At 39.1% G+C, this 22,280-nt stretch overlaps 2 protein-coding genes across 4 annotated transcripts in view; one reads left to right on the top strand and one right to left on the bottom strand.

Annotated features, from left to right (window-relative positions):
• fbl (pantothenate kinase 3 fbl) overlaps positions 1-682 on the bottom strand; it is a 104,948-nt gene extending 104,266 nt beyond the window's left edge. The window contains exon 1 of one of the 3 annotated variants that reach the window (XM_067152262.2): positions 612-682. Coding sequence is in view for 2 of the 3 variants with exons in the window: in XM_067152260.2 (XP_067008361.2) it covers positions 120-233 (114 nt within the window). In the remaining variant the exon portion in view is untranslated. Of the gene's footprint in view, positions 1-119; positions 590-611 lie in introns of those variants that run through there. The other 2 variants (XM_067152260.2, XM_067152261.2) reach the window with 2 other exon arrangements.
• A 36-nt stretch (positions 683-718) lies between these two features.
• Positions 719-22,280, top strand: part of LOC136878788 (charged multivesicular body protein 7) — a 268,004-nt gene continuing 246,442 nt past the window's right edge. The window contains exons 1-3 of the mRNA XM_067152259.2: positions 719-1,229; positions 16,746-16,926; positions 19,308-19,664. Coding sequence (XP_067008360.2) covers positions 937-1,229; positions 16,746-16,926; positions 19,308-19,664 — 831 coding nt within the window. The 5' untranslated portion in view covers positions 719-936. The remainder of the gene's footprint in view (positions 1,230-16,745; positions 16,927-19,307; positions 19,665-22,280) is intronic.

Raw genomic sequence — 22,280 nt, 5'->3', positions numbered from 1 at the left:
ACACTTCTAGTGGTAGAACGATTGTAGGTCTACTTGCAGTAGGATCTATAATATTCCAATGACTGTATAAGAGTTCTTGAAGTAAGTTACTATTACTGGTAGATTGGTAAAACACGTACTTTATAAATGAACCTGTTGTGATCTTGAAATCTCCAGGAACGGAGGACACTGGATGATGCAGCTGAAACACACGCATGCACAACACTCCGCGTACGACCACCAACTACATACATTCACTCCGAACGTCAGGAGAAAACTAGAGTGAACGAAGGCCTGAACGTGAACATTGTACCCGAGCCACCACAAGCAACATACTGGGTACTGTCATCGGTTTATGTAATACAACCTTGACCTTCTACAAGACCTAACCAATAGCGAAGATAACTTTTGCTACTCAATGCATTTCATGTTTTATTCATATCAATACGCACTTCCAGTAAGTTTACAAAAATAGTTTTTCATTAGGCACAGTTCGGAGATACATTATCTGTAAAACTGCAGCTTTTAATACAAGAAAAAATAATCCTGAAACATGCATGGACGGTGACGTACGGTTTCCATCATAGAACACCATTTTATCACACTAGCAATCGTAAATAACGTTAATTTACCTTTAACACTGCAGTCCCTCATAGTTTTGCTCGATAATGCGAAACCTGCGACAAAAAACTAGCACAAAAATTTGGTTCTTTACTTTGGCCACCATGTAATCATAGCGCTTGTGCTGCGATCTATAACAAATCAAGTAATCAACAGTGACACTTTTCTGTGTTTATGTGCTGTGTAGTGGTCCATTCCAAAACAATTTTGTGCTTAAATTTAGCACTGACATACATTTAGGAGTGTTCAAATTAAGTTTTGCCCCGAACAACAAGCTGTAAACATGAATGTTTAGTCTGATTCATCTGTCTTGGTAGATTGTGATCATTTCGGGACATGATGGATACTACTGATGGAAAACTTGAAGATGTTCTACCGCTTCCGCAAGAGAAGTTGCCGAAATGTTGGTGGAATCATGAAGAACTTAGTTATTTCTTTTCACCCTTTCGTTCACAAATTCAAAATCCCTTGGACAAAGAAAATAAAATAAAATTTTGGAAACCATTGATCCGAACTTGGTGCGACTGCAACAATCGATGTTCTTTCACCCTATTTGAAATAGAACATGTTTTCCAAAAGGGAAGATTAGTGCCTGCATGTCTGCCTGGTGTCCTTGAAGAAATGCTGAGGTAACCGCAAATATCTGCTTATAGTTATGGTGTAGAAAGTATCGTTAGGAGTCCAGTTAGCTTTTGGTAATCATACTCCATGACAGACCCTTCAACCCTTCAATTATATTTAATTATAATGGAGAAAGGAAGTAACTTTTATTACCAATAAAAATTGGCATTTTCCTGTCAACCAAATATCCCTGTTGACCTTTTGTGGCTTCCTTTAATCTTGAACAATAACAGCGCAAACTTTGCCAATGCCAGTATTGCCAATAGAAGCTCGCTGAACGGTTGTAAGGTTCACCATTTTAATAATATATATTATTTATTGAAATAAACTAAAATTGACTTTCATGTTGGACGAAATAACTGCCTGAATATTACCTACGTACTCTAGGTTATTTTAATAAGCTGGAGTGCGTACTTCTAGGATACGATTTCTTTGTGCGCGACGATCGTCCGCAGCTGTCATACTGCATCAGCTGTTTAAACCAATGCGCGGCAGTATGCTGTTAACTAGAAGCAGATTTGTAAGAAGAAATTGAAAAGTAAGGATGATAACTGATTACCTCTCCTATAAGTAAATAAATACAAACCAGAGGATTATATGACAGAAAATCATTTTCCTGTTGCCTGTTACAGTGCATGCAAAAATTATTGTTGTATGAACAACTTTCACTGATATTGAAAAGTAAGGAGGATTATATGACAGGAAATAATTTTCCTGTTGCCTATTACAGTGCATGCAAATATTATTGTTGTATGAACAACTTTCTCTGATAATGTTTTACCTACAGATAATTAACATCTTGGATCAATGTAGATGGTACTTCCTGCCCCACTAAAAGGAAGAATCCGATGTTCTGCACATGAGAGGTTTCTTTTAACACATAGTTCTTCATTGTTCTTAGGTCTATGCAAGTGCTTGTATTAAATTAGAACTGTGCAATACCTAAGGATCAGTTATTGATTGTCGAACTTCATGCTGAAACAGGTTCTCAGATTAGATAGATTGATGCAGAAATTTCTTCCAGGTGATGACAGCTGTAAGTTTGTATTTAATAATAATGTTATTTGTTTTACGTCCCACTAACTACTCTTTTACGGTTTTCGGAGACGCCGATGTGCCGGAATTTAGTCCCGCAGGAGTTCTTTTACGTGCCAGTAAATCTACCGACAGGAGGCTGACGTATTTGAGCACCTCCAAATACCACCGGACTGGGCCAGGATCGAACCTGACAAGTTGGGCTCAGAAGGCCAGCGCCTTAACCGTCTGAGCCACTCAGCTCGGCTAAGTTTGTATTTGGAAGAGGGTAGGTTTCTTTAATTAAGGCTACAGATGCTACTTTCCCTAGTATAGGCCTCTCCTATCTCATTGTATTCAAAACATGTGAGTAAGTGTGACTTTAACCAAATTGCATATAAAGTCTTTAACTTCAGAATGTAGGTATTATTCAGGAATCGAACAATTTCTTCTTGTGTTTTAAAAGATTAATCATTGAAAAAGGTCAAATTTGTGAGCATAGGCCTAGATCAGGAAATCCATGAGAGAACTGGAAACAGAAACTGAAGAAGAAGAAGAATATTATGAAATAACTAAGATTAGTAGGCCTAATTGTTGGTTTAAGGTAGGGTTGCTATTTGTCGCAGATTACAGTCATACATCCTAGTGTCTGTAAAGGCTCTTATAGGATATATAAATGTCTCAGATTTCATCAATATTGGAAATATTTGCTGGTTTTGACATAAATGGGGTTGTACCTTAATTAAGGCTGTGGTTGCTACGGTACCTTCCCAGTCCCTGCCCTTTCCTATTCCATTGTTGCATAAAACCTGTAAGAATTGATGTGACATTAAACATACACTGACATGCCCAATGTCATGGGATAGCAGTATTTGAAGGTAATAGTCAGTGCGCCACTGTACTGTGATGTCTTGGAAGTACCCAGACCTGTATTAGGTGTGACTGACATCTCAAGAGTGAGTTTAAACCCCGTCTGTGCTGATCATGGCAAGGTGATGTGAATTATCATCTTTCGAATGGGGTATGATAGTGGGGGCTAGATGGATGGAACATTCCATTGTCAAAGTTGCGTGGACAATTAACATTTTTTGATCGATGGTGTCACGTGTATATCGAGAATACCTCATGGAAGGCATTAGCATCCACAGTTAACAGCACAGTTGTCGACCACAGATAGCTACTTAAAGATTGTGATTAGAGGGGTCTGGCTAGAGTTGTCCGTAGTAACAGACTCGTCACATTGGCTCGGATGACATCCGCATTCAATGCAGAAGGTACCAGATACATATCCAGCAGGTCAGCCTAGTGTTCTTTAACGTCAGTGGGATATGGGAGCAGAAGTCCTACCAGAGTGACTTTGTTAACACCACGACACTGGGGACAGTGTCTCACCTGGGCGCATGACGTTGCTAATATTGGACTCTGGAGGACTGTCAACATGTAGTTTTGTCTGATGAGTCACTGTTCCAGTTATTTCGAGCTGATGGCGCAGGCCCCATGAAGCCACGGACCCCAGCTGTCTACAAGGCTGGTGGTAACTCCATAATGCTGTGGAGTATGTTCATGTGGTGTGGGCTGGATCCTCTGATTCACCTGAACAAGACGTTGACAGTGACTGCTACATCGAACTGCTTGGTGACCACCTACTGCCCTTCTTGGACTTCACTTACCCTGCAATGATGAGATATTTCAACAGGATAATGCACCTTGTCATTGGTCCCAAGTTGTGCGGAATTGGTTCCAGGAGCATTCTACGACTGCTGTAGCCACCTCATTTGCCTGATATGAACCCTGTCAAGCATTTATGGGACGTGATGGCAAGGTCCATTCACACCCAAGACCTTGTATTTGCAAATACACTGAGCGGCACAAAAAAACAAAACACTTCAATTTCAAAACTGAAATTTATTTTAAATTTAATACACTAATCCACTATCTCATGTTAGAATATTGTGGTACGGTCCCATCTAAGTGTCTCAAAATGAAAAGAACCGAGCTCGATAGCTGCAGTCGCTTAAGTGCGGCCAGTATCCAGTATTCGGGAGATAGTAGGTTCGAACCCCACTGTCGGCAGCTCTGAAAATGATTTTCCGTGGTTTCCCATTTTCACACCAGGCGAATGCTGGGGCTGTACCTTAATTAAGGCCACGGCCGCTTCCTTCCCACTCCTAGCCCTTTCCTGTCCCATCGTCGCCGTAAGACCTATCTGTGTCGGTGCGACGTTAAGCAACTAGAAAAAAAAAATGAAAAGAAAAGACTATTATAAACAAATTAAGCCAGAGATGCACATTTCAAGGAAATATTCAATAAGCTCATAAAAGTAATGCATTTCTGTTTTGATGTTAAACACTTTCACTTCACAGACCTCAGAGATGATCTCGAGGACCTCTGTTCTCATCTTCAAAAGCGTGTATTACCACCTCTTGCACCAATGACGGCATTCAACCTTTCAGGCATGCTCCTGATTAATGCGATAATGTCCTGTTGAGGAATAATCTTCCAGGAGGGTGTTCTGTTGGTCCTGTAGGATCTCTGGATAGTGCTGACAGGCTCTTCTCCCCAGCTGGTCCCAAACGTGCTCAGTAGAACTCAAATCAGTGCTTCGAGCAGGCCAAGCCATACTACGAATACCTGTTTCATCAAAGAACTCCTGCACAATTCTCGCAACATGTGGGCATGCATTAGTATAAAATCATTGCCAATAAATGGTGCGAAAGGCACAACATGCACCAGAAGGATTTCCTCCACGTACCAATGTGCAGTAAGGCTCCAATTCTCCACGAAGACCAAATCCGTCTTTGCAGCTGTATTAATTCCTGCCCACACCATCACAGAACCATCCAGAAAAGGCGTCCTGAATGAGAATGTGCAAGGGGAATACCTTTCCCCTAGACTTCTCCAGACTCTCTCTTTTCCGTCAGGTGATTGGAGCCCAAATCGTGACTCATCAGTGAACAACACTTGATCCCATTTTTGTACTGTCCAGCCAAGATGTTCCCTTGCGAAATGTAGTCGAGCTGTGCGATGCTCTCTGGTTAGTTCCGGACCTGTAACAGGTCTTTTGGACTTAAGATTGCCTTTTTCCAGTCTTCTTTAAACAGTTTTCTCACTAACATTGACCCCTCGAACTTGGTGGAGTCGATTTTGTGCTTCATTGGCGGTGGTGTGACGGTTGCCGAGAACTTGAAGTTGTAAGGAGCGGTCATCTCTCTCCGATGTTGCTCTTCTTGGGCCTGATCCTGGTCTCCTTGCAAAGCCTCCAGTTTCCTGGTACCTTTGTACGGTTCTGGAAATTGTGGAGGCTGTAGTCCTCAACACTTCTGCAACGTAATGCATGCTGCGACCATCTTCTACCAAAGTAACAGCTTTCGCAGCTTGTTCAGAGCTTAACGGCATGTTTACTCCAGAAAGCTGATTAAGACAATCACAGAAAGATCCTACAAACACGTGTGATTGAAAGTGGAACAATTAAAGGTACAACAATAAGCGCTACAAGAGCGAAAAAACATTATTGGCTCACATCCAGCGATGTTTTCTAGGTTGCACGAGAAAAAACAATTGAGGCTAGTGCAACAAACAATCAACACATCATTGTTTCCTTGCAAAGCAAAGCCAGTAACATACCCCTTCTTTAAAAATTGGTTGAAGTGCTTTACTTTGATTAAATAGATAGTTACACAATAATTACACATCATTTATTGGGTGTTGCATTTTTTATGCTGCTCAGTGTAGAAGGAAGCTTTGGATAGTTATCCAAACTAAGTGCGGCCAGTATCCAGTATTCGGGAGATAGTAGGTTCGAACCCCACTGTCGGCAGCCCTGAAAATGGTTTTCCGTGGTTTCCCATTTTCACACCAGGCAGATGCTGGGGCTGTACCTTAATTAAGGCCACGGCCGCTTCCTTCCCACTCCTAGCCATTCCCCTTCCCATCGTTGCCATAAGACCTATCTGTATCGGTGCGACGTAAAGCAACTAGCAAAAAAAAAAAAAAAAAAGTTATCCAAACAGGCTGGGTCAGAATCTCTCCACAAATGTTTCTTCCACTTGTGGAATCAATGCCACAACGAGTTGTTACACTTGGCCGAGCTAGAGGAGGGCCTACACGATACTTGACCCCTCACTAATGATTTTTTGGCATGTTGGTGTATAACAAAAAGGGTCTAGTCAGTCAAACCCACTTTATATATAAAAGTAACGTAGAAATTGAAACATTCTGTGACCAAGTGAGTTGGCTGCACAGTTAGGGTCATTTAACTGTGAGCTTGCATTTGGGCAATTGTTAGTTCGAATTCCATGGTTGGCTGCCCTGAAGATGGTTTTCTATGGTTTCTCCCATTTTTACATCAGGCAAATTCTGGGGCTGTAGCCTTAAAGGCTACAGCCATTACATTGCTGATCCTATCCTTGCATCACTGAAAACCTTTGATGTGTTAGTGCGACATTAAACCACTAATAGATAAGCAAAATTTAAAATCCGCCTTTTCAATACAAAAATTAAACTAAATAAGTTATAACATTTACTTGGAACTTGTTTCGATGCTGGTGAGCGTCATCTTCAGCCAAATATGAGAACAGGCAATTGTAAATAAACATATCATTATATCAATGCCCATATAAACACACTTAATATGGGACTTGTGATGCCCCTAAAAGAATCTGGAGAATAAAACTTCAAATAGTCACAATTTCAAAATCTTTAAGTCACAACTAGAACTACACTTAGCATAATTCTTTTCACTCAAGTTAGAACTTTGAAAGTATTGAGTTTGACTTAGAACTATAAGATTCTCAAATAAATAAAAAGTCTTGTCATAAATGAAATATTATACAAAGGTCAAACCACACTGTGCTTTAATACGCTTCGCTCAGTCAATGACCTTCTGAGGTTCCGCGTTTGAACTGGGAAATGTAGTTCTTGTTAACCGCTTAAGGACTTTATTTGTACGTTCCCACCTCATTAGGCTCGTTACACACAGAAGAATACCATCAAACAGGACACTATTCAGCTACTTGTAATCATGTTTCTCATTATTGCACCTCACTATACACAGAATTACGAAGTGTATTTAACCAAGCACGAGTTTTAGAGCAAAACTATTTTAATAGCTTCGTGTGTGTATTTTAATTTGAACTCACTCTAAGATTACAACTGTAATAAATTTGATCACACATACTATAGTTTTAAATAATTTTGTATATTTGACCTGCAAGTCTTTGACTTGTTGAAAAAGGAAGGATAAACATTGTATCTTTCTAGATATATATTCATTTTAAGTGTAATGTTATAAGATTTCAACTTGTGAAAATGTTAATATTTATTTAATTGCCAGTTTTCCAACGCCAATGTTCAGCTGATGATGTTGCGGAATAGCGTCAAAACTAGTCCTGAATAAACATAATATGTTGTAATTACATTTAGACAAGAAATTGTATATTATTGAATAAGGTGGACTGTAAAACTCTTTAAGTTTTCCTCAGTATATAAACCAAGGATTAGCAGATCTGTGGATGTTCTGTGATAGGCCAAAAAGACCTGTCTATAATAGGAAAATTGTATACAGAGGAGAACATGAACCTAGATAAAGAAGTTAAGTAATTATAACTGGACCATTTTAAATTAAGACAATGCAACTGACTGAAAAGAAGGTGCATTGAGGAGTGTCCGAAGTAGTGGTGTGTAAGATAGTCAGAATTGAAGGATGCAAGAGTCAGATATATGATTACCGGTATATGTAGCACAGCTTCTTTCCAACAATCTTATCAGTAGCTAATAATAATAATAATAATAATAATAATAATAATAATAATAATCCTGTGTGGGGATTTACCGGTTACCTCCATCGGGCGCGTCCCATTGGAATTGGGGAAGCTCGCTGGCTCTGCCGCCAGCAGAGTCAGAGGGTAGTAGGGAAATAAAATACCACCGTGAAAAAAAAAACTCATCCCTTGCCAGGGTTACGGCGAAGACTGGTAAATGACCAGAAGCCAGAAAACATCTTGAGGCAACCTCTAGGGCTAACAACCCTAGTTGTAAAAGGATGGGTACCCGTCCAAAGCAAAGTCAAGTCAAAAAGCATGATGGCACAACATTTCAAGAAACATACCCCAGGGGGTAAATCTTCGGATAAATCCCTCGTCATGAATGCCACGGCGCACAAGTCTCGTTCGGATTCTGGGGGAGACTCGACATCATGCAAGAGACGAGTCGGAGCGTCTCGGTGTACCCCAAAGAGTCAAAAACTCAGGCCAAAATCTAAAACCTTTCTAGCAACTTTCAACATAAATTCATTTACACAAACTGGCAAGCTGAAAACCCTCACCAAAGCTCTTCACAAAAATCAGATATCTATAATGGCCCTACAGGAAACAAGGTACCCAGATGAAGAGATTTTTGAATCCGAAGGCTACCGATTTTTCAAGAGCAAAGCGCAAAGAGGAATCCTCAATGGAGCTGTGATGCTTGGAACCGCGTTTGCTGTTAGAACCAAGATCCTTAGATCGGTTGCAAATTTCGAACCTGTGAATGACAGACTGTCTATACTCACAATTAAATGCGTGAACAAAACCTACGCCCTAGTTAACGCACATGCTCCTACAAACGATAAGAACAAGTCTGATCCAGACAAAGTTGATAATTTCTGGGACCTACTGGATGAAAAATTAAACAAAATCCCCAAACACCATGTCAAGCTTCTTTTGGGTGACTTCAGTGCCCAACTAGGTCGTGAACAGAAGTACAAGAAAGTTATAGGAAATTACCCTGCTCACAAAAGAACCAATCCCAATGGCAAAAGACTGGTGTCCATTTGCGAAAATCACAACCTGCAGGTCATGTCGACCCACTTTCGCCATCTACCCAGAAAGCAAAGTACTTGGCGTTCTCCCGTCCAAGCTCTCGGAGAGTTCCAAATTGATCACGTTACAATCTCCAGGAGAAACAGCCCTGAGATTATGAATGTCAAGGTAAACAAAGGCATCAATGTGGCCTCAGATCATTATATGTCTCCTATCAAATTCAAACAATTCCCGCAAACACAAGGAAGACAACCAAACAGATCACACCCTTCGACAACGATAAACTTCGACAAAGGGTCGAGGAGTTCCAGGAGAAGGCTAGACCAAATGACTGTGACTTTAACAACGCCAAAAGTCTCCTTGTTGAGGCCGCCAAAGACGTTGCAGAAATCAAGAGAAGCAAAAAAGCATGCCTGGTGGAATGGTACCTGCGAATCAGTCCTCCAAGAAAGACTCAATGCATGGAAACAGTACTACTCTACGAAATCAGAAAATGATTGGGAAACCTACAAAACCCAACGTGCCCAAGCAGCTAGGGTGTTCAGAACTGAGAAACGTAAATACAAAAAATCTCTCATTGAAAAGATAGAACAAAACTTTAGGAAGAATGAAAGCAGAGAGTACTACAGAGCCTTCAAATGCAAACTCACTGGCTATAAACCACCATCTCTATGCTTTGAGCGAAAGGACGGCACACTGGCGACGTCAAATGAAGAAAATTGCAGCATTCTGGCAGATTACTTCAAGAATTTACTTAATTGCTCTAAACCGCAAAGCGCCATTGAGACCAAGGAACCCTTACTCAGGTACCCAGATTCCAGACCACCCGACAGAGATGAAATCAAGCGCCACATTGCCCGTCTCAAAAATAACCAAGCGCCGGGTGAAAACTCAGTAGTAGCAGAACTATGGAAATATGCCCCAGAGGAATCACTTGATATCTTGCAAAAGCAAATAGAAGAAATTTGGAACAAGGAGACCCTACCCGAAGATTGGAAAATAGCTTTGATCCATCCACTACACAAAAAAGGCAGCATGAAGAACATCAACAACTACAGAGGAATATCTTTGCTACCCGTGACTTACAAAATTCTATCACTTGCCATCCTGGAGCGTTTGGAAGCACAAGTCGAACATCAAATAGGTGAATACCAAGGAGGGTTCAGAAAAGGTCGCCCAACAGCTGAACAGATCCAAAATCTCAAAATGATCATCAGATCTTGTACACTAAGGTCCAAGCAGTATGTGTCTGTCTTTGTGGACTTTAAGAAAGCGTACGACTCCATTGACCGGGAAGTCCTGCTAAACATCTTAAATGAATTTGGAGTTGATTTGAAACTGCTGGCATTAATTAGAGCCACCCTGACCGATACAAAATCCAAGGTGAAGTTCCACGGATGTCTCTCGCATTCCTTTGACATCAAAACAGGAGTCCGACAAGGTGATGGGCTATCCCCGATACTCTTCAACTGTGTTCTTGAAAAGATCATCAGAACGTGGCGGGTGAGATTACAGAAAACCAACTACAGTCCCTTGAGAATAGGAACCAAATCCAAGGGGATCGCAACAGACTGCTTAGCATTTGTCGATGATATTGCTGTTCTCTCAAACGACATAGAAACCGCTAGAGCTGAAGTTGAAATTTTAAAGGAAATTGCCGAACAAACTGGTTTGCAGATATCGTTTGAGAAAACAGAAGTAATGACTAACATCAAAGAGGCTCCACCTAAACTCCATACAAAATACGGGGACATCACCCGAGTAGACAAATTCAAATACCTGGGTGAGATCATCATGAAAAATGGACTGGACAAAGAAGCACTTCAGGAGGGAGTACGCAAACTGGAAATAGCCTACCAAACATCCCGCACAATCTACAACAAAAAATGCCTTTCCCTAAACACCAAGATACGTCACTATGAAACAGTTCTGAAGCCAGTAGTTCTATATGCAGCCGAAACCCTGTCTCTAAATGCCAACAAAGGACTCCTTGAAGAATTGGAGATAAGAGAACGCAAAATTGTGAGAGGAATCTTGGGATCAAATTACAAAAATGAAATCCATCAAAAGAGATCCAACAAGGTAGTCTACAGCAAAATAGAGAAAATTACCGACACAATCAGAAAAAGACGGGCACGATTTTACGGTCATCTGAAAAGAATGGACGGAAGAAAGTTAACTAAAGAAATCTTTCACTTTTTTGATTCAAAGCCCAAAACCACAATTCCCTGGTTTAGAAATACCAAAGAAGACCTGCAAATGCTACATATCTCAGCTGAAGACGCCCTTAACAGAGATCTCTTCCGCAAGAAAATATTGACGAACGGGCTAAACCGAGACGAGCAACCGAAGAGAAGACACGGTGCCCCTTGGACAGAGGAGCGTAAGCAGGCCCACTCACAAAGAATGAGGGAAATTTGGGCTCTAAAGAAGGCCAAGTTCAGTGTCAAATGCAACAAGACTTAACGTGGTCCTTGATGGCCCCAGCGAATTATATATATATAATAATAATAATAATAATAATAATAATAATAATAATAATAATAATAATAATAATAATAATACCACCACCATCGAGCAGAGTGGCCACACATGTTAACATGGTACAGCTATGGAGCCAACTCTGCATTCAGGTGATGAGTGAGTTTGAACCCTGCTGTTGGCTGTCCTGAGAATAGCTTTCTGTGGTTTCCCATTTTCACTTCCATACGAATGCTGGGACTGTTCCTATTCATATGCCAGACTCAGTTCCTTCCACCTCCTTACCCAGTTTCATTCAACATCATTCATTTCATATTCATTAGCACCTTAACCGAGGTTGGCATCAGGAAGGGTGTCGAGCTGTAAAAACATGCTATATAATTTCATCTCGCATCTTCCCTAACCACGTATCAGGAAACGGGACTAAGGGTTAGATCTACTATAATGATGATGATGATAACCACCACCTTGGTTTTTGTTTTTCATACCAGAATTTGTAATTAATTATTCAGGACATTTTACTATATGTAGGACGGGTCAAGATTTTTACCTTCTTATTTTTCTTGCTAGCAGAACTACCGGTAGAAGCATCTGTATCAAATTTTCTTTTCATGCCTGTTGGAAAGTTATCCATTATGTATCTTCACAGCAGATGATCGTACAAGTGACCTGTAAAACAGAAAGAAGCATTGTGATGTGATATGATGTGGTGCAGTTTTGACAGCTCTGCTACATATAAACTTAGTTCAAATCTTGTTACTGGTTTTTTCTTTCTTTTTTTCATACCAGTACCTGTTTTAAGGATTTGAAGTAGTCTGTGTAGTTATCAGTTTTGTTTACTTACTGTTTATCATTAAATAATAGCAATAATTATATCTCAGCTACCATATGCAAGCATTTATGATTTGGCACCATCTAGACTGTCTCTACATCAATTTTGATGCTCTGTTTTATTCTACCTGATGGCTGAGTAAACTGGATCTCTCTTGTGCAATCTATTGCCAAGTTTTAAATTAATTTTTGTCACATAAACACCAAATGTGTCACCAGAGATCTTTTACATACTGGTACTGGCATTATACGACACGGAGTGTCAAATGGACTTTTTAGTGCCCTTAAAAGATCTGACAATTCTGCAGGTTTGAACTCGCTATCTTGGGATCAGGAGGCCAACGCTCTACCACTGATCTGCAGAGGGAGCTGCTGTTTCTCATTAATGTATTAGTATGGTGTCTGTACTTTTAAGTTTTAGGCTCTATCCTTAGGGAGTAAGTCCTGAGGCTGCAAAATACCCTACTATCTTGGCATTTGACTGGGATGAATTACAGTAAGACAGAAACAGGATGAAGCAAAACTCAAGAACAGCACATTCTTTCTTTCTTTCTTTCTTTGCTTCTTTTCCCACTCTCTGAGGGAGTGTGGGTGTAATTAGCGTCACGCCAATGGACCTCACCCAGTTTTACGGCCAGATGTCATTCCTGATGCCAACCCTATATGAGGGATGTATTCGACTATTATATGCATCTGTGGTGGTTGGCAGCGTAGTGTGTTGTGTCTAAATAAAGATGGTGTGGTAAGACAATCACAAACACCCAGTCTCCGAGCCAGAGGAATTAAGCAATTCTGGTCTAGAATTGCTTTTTTTCTTTTTCGCTTTACATCACACCGACACACATAAGCCTTTTGGCGACGATGGCATAGGAAAGGCCTAGGAGTTGGAAGGAAGCGGATGTGGCCTTAATTAAGGTACAGGCCCAGCATTTGTCTGCTGTGAAAATGGGAAACCATGGAAAACCATCTTCAGGGCTGCGACAGTGGGATTCGAACCCACTATCTCCCGGATGCAAGCTCACAGCCGCGTGCCCCTGACCGCACGGCCAATTCGCCCTGTGGTCTAGAATTGAACCCAGAACCCCAATGTGCTGACTGAGTAGTCAAGGGGCTGAACAAGTAAATAACACAAATTATACTGGGAATTTAATGTTGTACCTTTGGAAACTAGCCAGATATATTGCAGAGTTTATTTGGTGGTCACTTTGTGTGTTTAAAGTTGTGGGATTGAATCTCAACACAGTGGGTATTTGTTACCTCTGACTATAGTAGCTTCTGTATCAGATTAATGTGCATCAACTATATAATTGACTAATTGTTTCTTAAAATTATGTATTGATTATTTGTGTCCGTACAATGATGTTTTTGGGAATTCCATTGCTGCAAAGGATATCATTACTGTATAATATTTAGAAAGAGATAAAGAAGTCTTTTGCAAAGTAGTTTGTATGGAGCACACTGCTTTATGGAAGTGGTAGTTGGACATACGAAAGCAGGAAAGAAACCTCCTTGAAGCAGTAGAAATGTGGATGGCACCAAATGATAAAAATGAGTCGGATTAAAAGAAAAAGCAGATCGAGAAGTGCTAAGGGAAGTAAATTAGAATGTAAGGTTGTTAAAAGAAATTAAAAGTAGGGAGATTAAATTTATTGAACATATTATTTGACAGGTCTTCATTAATATTTTTGAAAACAAAGAGAAAAAATGAAGAGGTAATGCTTAAGGCCAAAAAATCTAATTAGCACTGCCATTCAATCAGGAAAATGAGAAAGAAATGAAAATGTGATTTGGAAACCCTTCTGGCCTTTCTCAGAGGATAGATTCTTGAAGACTCCCAGATTCTTGAATAGATGCCTCTGGGCAAAACGGCAGAACTTACCCAAATTCCTCCTTGTAAGGATATATCCAATGGATAGATTCTCTTGACTGTGGAAATTTTGTTTTATCTCCTTCTTTTTCCCATTTCATTTAGTCAGTGACATCAACCTAGCAAAATCTATATGGAGGACATTGAGAGCAGAATGGAATGTGAAATATATAACAATATGAAACAAGCAGCAGAAAATATAGGAGTGATTGTATTGACAAGGCACAACCTTTTGTTTAAAACATGAATTGGGGGGGGGGGCGATGACCTCGATGTTAGGCCCCTTTAAACAACAAGCAGCAAAACATGAATGAATGAAATTATGAATGTATATTTCATGTAGAATATATTTTTAATTTTGTCTTTGTTGCCACCTATTCCTGAAATTAAGTCCTGGCTCAGTTGGCCAACTTTTAAGTGTGGACAACTTATCTCAGTAAAATTAACTTACTGACATGTTGAAGATCATCTTTCACTATAGCCTAATATCCCAGTTCCTAGTCTACACTGTATAATTTGGGATGATTTTTTTTTTTTTTAAGTCACTGACTCTGTTATTTAGTATTACAATAATTTTTTTTTCTAATGCTACATTTTCTATACTCCATCAGTCGGCTCACAATACTTGTGGAATCTTTGTTGGTTATGTAGCAATATAGTGTCACTCAAACATGTATATTTATGAGAATGAAGTCTGGAGTATTTTAGTGGAATTGACATTAAACAGGGATTCTGAAGTGCCAACAGTTTACTGTTACGTAATTTTAATTCTGACATCCATTTCATAGTAGTAGTAAGAAATGATAGTGAACGTTAAGGACATCATTGCAGTTGTTATGGTAAGCAGGATACGTCATTGTAGTTTTTTCAGTTGGTTATATTTGAGTGAATTCAGCAAGTTACCCAAAATAGGAATGTTGTGTTGTGTTGTATTGTGTTGTGTGCTAGATAGGCAGTGCATGTAATTTGAATGTGTCTGATATATAGGGATTAATATATTTATAATAACCTATAGGCCTATTCATTATCTATTTGAGAATGTTTTGAGATATAGTGTGTACCAGCTACTGCATGTTTCGTTGATGGGTTAGTTTTTTTTGATTTACCAAAAATGTATTTTTATCATCTATTCTGTAATAACGCCATCTAGTGGAAGCAAGTTGTAGCAGAAGAGATTGAGAACATCTTAACTAACAATAGTCAGTCAGTGTAATGCTATTCTGGTGGAAAACAAATTGATGTCTTTGAATTGTAGTGCTGGCATTGTTTGCTCTGTACACTGTGGACAGCCAAAAGAACAAGCGCATTCATTTTAAATTAATTTAGTCTTTGTGTTAGACTCTCGATAATATGTTGACGCATTCTGCAAACCTTTAGTCATGTGATGCTGCTAGCCTTGAAAATCTGATAGTGCAATGAAAAGTGAATGTACAGTGGTTGTGAAGTAGGGTACCTTTGAGATAGTTGGACCGAATTAAACACTTCACTGGGAAACCTCTTCAAATCCACTCAGACTACGTAGCAGAAGATCGACCGAAATGCAGAACCATAATTCACACTTGTAATTAAGTCATGGGATCATGACTCCTCAGTAATGAGGAAAATTAGACGAAGTGATGCTGTTGTTGATTACTATTGCCATTTAACTCGGAGACTTGTGAAAAATGTAATAATTGCAAATATCTGTGTTATTATTCCTTGTATGGTAGAAACAAATGAAAGACAGAAGATTGAAAATTGTGCTTTTTGCAACTTTTGTTATGTAAGTTTTTCATTATAACTATTATTAACCAAGAAATTTAACATTTCCTGTTTTCCCTTAGTATTGCTACACCACTGTATATTAAGCAAATAATGTATAACCTAGTGCACAGCCAGGTTATCCCTGAACTTAACTACTAAATATTGAGAAATCCTGTTGTGTGTTTTTTTTAATGTTCCTGTTTCTCTTAATTAGAAATTATCTGCCTTTTGCCTGCTGTGCATTATCATACATAAGACAACCAGTATTATTGTATTCAAGTCCTGCATCTAATCCTTCAGTCGCTGTGATCAATAACTTCAACATGGGGACATTCAGTGTAATCTTTTGTATATCACAGTTGTTTATATGAGAATAGAGAATGAATATTATTGGTCTATAACCTTGTAGAAGATTAGAATAGCCAAGGCTCTGGATTTTGGTAGATTTCCACATTTGATAACTTGAAGTAGCTCAGGGTTATTCTCCTGCTGCTGAAATGTTACTGCACCTTTTGTCAAGATTTGTCCATTACACCTTCAGAATAAATAAGTTTCATTCTTCATAGCGTTCATAATGCAATACTATTGACCACAATAATGAGATTACTACTAATTTTAGCCTTATATCAGAGATTTCTATTTGTAGGCTGTCTAATGTACTTATTCAAAGCTACATCTATTAATAGCTTTGCCATTTATCATTGGAGCGTGTTTAACAAATCATTCTGTTGCCTTTTTTTTTTTTTTTGTGAAGAGTTTATAGATGACATCAGTATGTTATTTTCCTTCAGAAATGGTGAACTACGCTTGAAATCAGAATTCATGCAAATTCCTCAGCAGACTTGGAGTGGTTGGGCATTGGATGTACTCGTCAAGAAACCTGTGGTTTGGTCATTTCAGAGAGCAAAAGATTTAGTGGTTGCCACAAAAGGAGAAGAGGAAACAGTTTACATCCATGTTGGAGCTACTAAGGTGATTGGCAGGTGATAATATTTGGATTATGTGTATTCTCTTCATCCTAGCAAGTTGTGTGTAGTTAAAATGATATGAATTAATACTTTTCTCTGAGTATAATTCTCTCTTCCTAATGGTTTTGTCTTCTTAATAGTGAAGTAGCCTTTAGTTCGGAATTCCCATTTGTGTTGTACCTAGCATGAAAATAGATTTTTCTTCTGTCTCTATCCTTTTGCTCATAACAGAGTATGATGACACATCATAGAACTGAAAAGTTTACACCATGCTAGCTGCCTCTGTGGATTAGTAGTAGAGTGTCAGCCTCCGGATCCCAAGATAGCGGGTTCAAACCCGGCAGAGGTAGTCGGATTTTTGAAGGGCAGAAAAAAGTCCATTCGACACTCCGTGTCGTATGATGTTGGCATGTAAAAGATCTCTGGTGACACATTTGGTGTTTACCCGACAAAATTCATTAAATCTCAGCCATAGATGCCCAAGAGAGTTTTGGTTTACTCGGTCTGCCATTTAGTAGGCCTAGAGTAAAACGGAACGTCGAAATTGGCGAGCAGACAGCCAGATGGCGTCAAATTGAAATGTCTGCACACAGTAGCTGAGGCCGTACGATTATTATTATTATTATTATTATTATTATTATTATTATTATTATTATTATTATTATTATTTATTTATTTATTTATTTATTTATTTATTTATTTATTTATTTATTTATTTATTTATTTATTTATTCTGAAATACATGTTCCAAGCCATGAAGTGATAAAATTTATTGAATGTTACAAAAACTCATTAAAAAATGTATAACAAAAGTAAGTTTTGGGAAAGCACAACTTTTATGAGTTTAAAATACTTCTAGAAGTTTAATGAAGTTATTATAATAATTATAACCTTGTGCATTATAAACTTCAGTAGCAGAAGTACCATGAATATAAGCAAATATTACAGAATTTTCTACGATGTTTACATACAAGCTCCCTTAAAGAACAGCCCAATCATTTGCCTGGTGTGAAAACGGGAAACCACGCAAAACCATCTTCAGGGCTGCCAACAGTCGGGCTCGAACCCGCTATCTCCTGGATGCAAGCTCACAGCTGCGCACCCGTAAACGCACAGCCGCCTCGCCTGGTCAGCAGTTATGTAAAAAGAAGGGGGTGTAATATGGTAGCTACTGGCCTTCCACCCAGACAGCCAAGGCTTGAATCCTGGTGGATCCTTGGATGGAATGTTCACCTGAAAAGTCACATGGCATCAGGAAGGGCATCCAGGCTTACACCCTTGGCCAAAACACAGAATGAGCCAGGGTGGCTCCATTGACCAGAAAGAAATAACTGGGAAAAGCCAAAGAAAGTTTTGTCTGTTTCCTTGGCTGAATGATCATAGAGCCCAGGTTTGGTTCTTGGATAGGGGACTGATTATTTGTGTATTTGTTTTATTGCATACCTCTTCATTTACACACAACACCTACCAAGCAGCACAGAAACACGCAGTAGTGATTACGTCCCTGTACATAGGGTTGCCATCAGCAAGGCTGTGCTGTAAAACACATATAGGGTATATCCCAAGAAACTGGGGAAAGACAAGGAAAGAAGAAGGCTAATCTAGATAATGTAGCACTTCTGTAACCAGAATACTGTAGATGGTAATAATTTCAGTTTGTACCTTGCAAAATAAGAATGGTGGTGGTGGTGATTATTGTTTTAAGAGGAAGTACAATTAGGCAACCATCCTCTATTGCAAAATAAGATGAACTGCAAAATTTCTTGCTTGCACGTAACTTCATATGCAACTTTTCCTTTAGAACTCATTATGACTTCCTGGCTTCATGAACAGGGCAGGATTCTGCTCTCAACTGAAAAGGGGGCCTTCCTTGAGAATTTTTCTTTCTTGATATGACAGTTGTAGGATAAGGAGAAGGCTTGAGAAATACAAGAATAAAATGTTAATTTTTTTCTTTCATATTTATCCTGGTCTCCTCTTTCTGTTACTTTCTATATTCACATTAGCCTGTCATTGTGTTTACTCTTTTAGTTATGTTCTCCATCCTCCCTGGCCTCCTGGCTTTAATAATTTATATTCTTACACTTGTATATTCCACTTCTGTTTCTTATATTTTTACTCAGTTTATGATGCAGTGCATGAAAACTCCTACTTCGGTCAGTGTGTGCTCACAATTCTGTTTAAAAAGAATTAAAACGGTGAATGTTCAACAGAGAACGTGCAGTTCAGATAGGCTGCATTTGTGTAGTACTACATTTGGTGTATTTATTTTCATTTCTTTACCAGAAGCTAGATTTTGAGTATTGCATGCTTTAATATGTAAACTTTCACTTTTTTTTTTCCTCTCTTTGTATAGTTACATATATTTTTCATCTTGTCCTTTAGTCGCAGGCAGAAGCTGTATTGGCAATGGTGCATGAGAGTGATAAAGGATACCTCTTTGCATTTGATGAGCTAGAGCAACTTTGTAAAGAAAAGGGCTTAACTACTGAAGTAGATGTAGCCATACACTGGCTTCTTCGACAAGGACTGGTTTCCACTGCAGTTGTTGAAGGTACTATTCTTGTAAAATTTGCTGAGAAACACAAAAAAGCTAGCAATGTAACAGAATTGGATCGAACTGCCCATTCTCTGAGATATACTGAGAAGGTACTTATCACTCAAATGGAGAAGCTGGAGGTGGAGAAGTTAGAGACTATACAGACAGCAAAGGCCTACCTTGCGAAAGGCATGCGGCAGATGGTGAGTAAACTAAACCTTTTTTAATCCTATACATTGGACATTGTCTTAACCAGTCTTGTATTAAGCAGCCATCTAGGTGAATAAAGTCCTTTCTGGTTTCCCCAAGGTCTCGAGAACCCATATTACCTTCCACCCGACCCCACTCCTACATAAGATGCAACTTGTTTCACTTACAATAGCGGATGCCGTTTTTTAGTCACTTGGCTGATTTATTCATTGCTGTAAGAAACAGGTGTACTATTTTAGGGATTATAAAAATGAGTGCTGATAAAAGAAAGTAGAACCTTGTAACAATCCACCGAGCAAGTGGCCGTGCGGTTTGGGTCATGAAGCTATCAGCTTGCATTCAGGAGATAGTGGGTTCGAATCCCCACTGTCGGCAACCCTGAAAATGGTTTTCTGTGGTTTCCCATTTTCACATTAGGCTGAACCTTAATTAAGACCGCAATCGCTTTCTTCTCGCTCCTAGCCTTTTCCTATCCCATCGTCACCGTAAGACCTATCTATGTTGGTGCAATGTAAAGCAAAATTGTAAAAATAATAATTTAACTATCCAGAAGAAACTTGGTGTGTTAGAATGTTTAGATATAATGAATCTATGCAATTAATTTGTAATGAATTAGGAGTTAGGAAAAGTATGGTAAGCCTAAATGATTGGCAGTGCAGTCAAAGATCTCGGCAGGACTATTGTATTTGGGTGAAATGACAAAAAATACTTTCTAGTAGATACAACTTTAAAGAATGCAACATGAAATTTTCAGTGATGCCTTTTTTCTGTGGTTTGTATAAGAGCGTCATAAAGGAACTCTAATTACTGGATCAGTATTGAAGTATAATACAGTAAAATTCTGGCTAGGTCCTTTAATATTGTTTGTTTTACCGGCCATTTCATTAACCAGCCAATGGCCCAGTCCTAAGCTGACTGGTTGAGGGCGTGTCCAGTGTATTGTATATATATTTGTGGAAAACTTGAATTTTCCCTTTTTAATGTCTCATTGTAATGTATTTTGTCCCAGAAAGTTTCTGGATTACATGCGGTTGTTGTGTGATTTAATCTCCTTTGTAGGGTTGGACCAGATACACTTCCTGGTTTTCGAAGGGATTTTAATCCTGGATTGGAGGGTAGAAGGGTATTTCTCAGTCACACAAGACAAATCGAGTAACTGTCTTATGCGATTCACAGTGAACCTGGTAATGAAAGTCAAACATTATGGCTGAGGATGCTGTCATGCTGACCATTTGACAATACAATATCTACAGGCCGTGTACCTGGCAGCAATTGTTTTGTCTGTAATGGGCCATGTATGCGATGAGTTTGTTTTGTTTGTCATTTGTAGGCTTAGACAAAGATTTTGACTAAAATATCCATGTTTTGTACTGCTTGATAGTATACATGTTGCATCTCTGCCTCGTATTCAAAGGTCCTTGGTACAATCCCTCCCTTTTCTAAGGATCTTAATCATTGGTTTAAGTATTGGGGAGATAACTCAACCTTATGGAATCAGTTAAGGAGTTGTTTGGTTTGAGAAACTGCAAACCAGTTCAAGAAAAGCAAGTAATATGGGTTAAGAAATCACTTCTCTGACTATGTGATGCTCCATATCTGCAGGCCTCCTAGCTGTATAACAGCTGTCTTGACAGGCTCAGAGTTGTTAATGGGCTATATGGCCCATGGGTTTAGTTTTAAAATATTTCTAGACCTTTGTGTCATTGTATAAATCTTATTTTCATTCAGCCTTAGCCCCCCCCCTCCAAAAAACAAAACAAAAAATGAACCTGGCTGGCTCCAACCCAGAAATCTGGGATAAGCTGAAGAATGATTTATTTTAGTTGTATTTGCTTGTTCCAATTTTAGGCATGAGATTTCTATGTCTCAACCTCATTTAACATCTTATTGTTAAATTAATACTTTGCGTACGATTGTGGTGGTGTTTCCTGTGGTACTACCTCATCTAGCTACTCTTCCTCTGTTTTTTTGATCATGTAGATACATACAGTGTATATTGTGTATTGTCTTTCTATCTGTCCCTCTAGGGTTTAGCATGCTTGCCTCTCAGCCGTGGGTTCTATTCCCAGGCAGGTCAGGGATTTTTATTTGGACTTGAGGGTTTGTTTGAAGTTTACTCGGCCTACATTATTACTGTGGAGCTGTCTGATGGTATGTTGGTAATCTTGGTCTACAAAACCAAGAATAACGGCTGAGGGGATTCATTTCGCTGACCATGCTTCATCTTGTAATCTGCAGGCCTTCGGGCTGAGCAGCAGTCACTTGGTAGGCCAAGGTCTATCAGGCTGTAGTGGCATGGGCGGGGTCTATCTGTATCTTTTTTATATTAACCTAATACTTTGTTTTTCATACCGGACAGGACAATTAATAGCCCATGTCTTTTCAGTTTTTATTTTTTGTCTGTCTATCTGTTTGTTACAACATCACAGGAAAATGGATTGGTGGATTTTGATTAAACTTGGTATTTAAGTTTACAATAATAGCAAGTATGATCTCAGCTATAAGTTGTACAAAGCAGGAGGGAGGCTTCATAGCGGACCTAAAACATAAAACTCGATGTATCTCCTTTACAGATGGTTAAACACGAAAATAGCATGTGACTAAATTTA

The sequence above is a fragment of the Anabrus simplex genome, chromosome 8, assembly GCF_040414725.1.
Source record: "Anabrus simplex isolate iqAnaSimp1 chromosome 8, ASM4041472v1, whole genome shotgun sequence".
Classification (NCBI taxonomy): Eukaryota; Metazoa; Arthropoda; class Insecta; order Orthoptera; family Tettigoniidae; genus Anabrus; species Anabrus simplex.
This window is presented reverse-complemented; position numbering and strand designations above follow the sequence as displayed.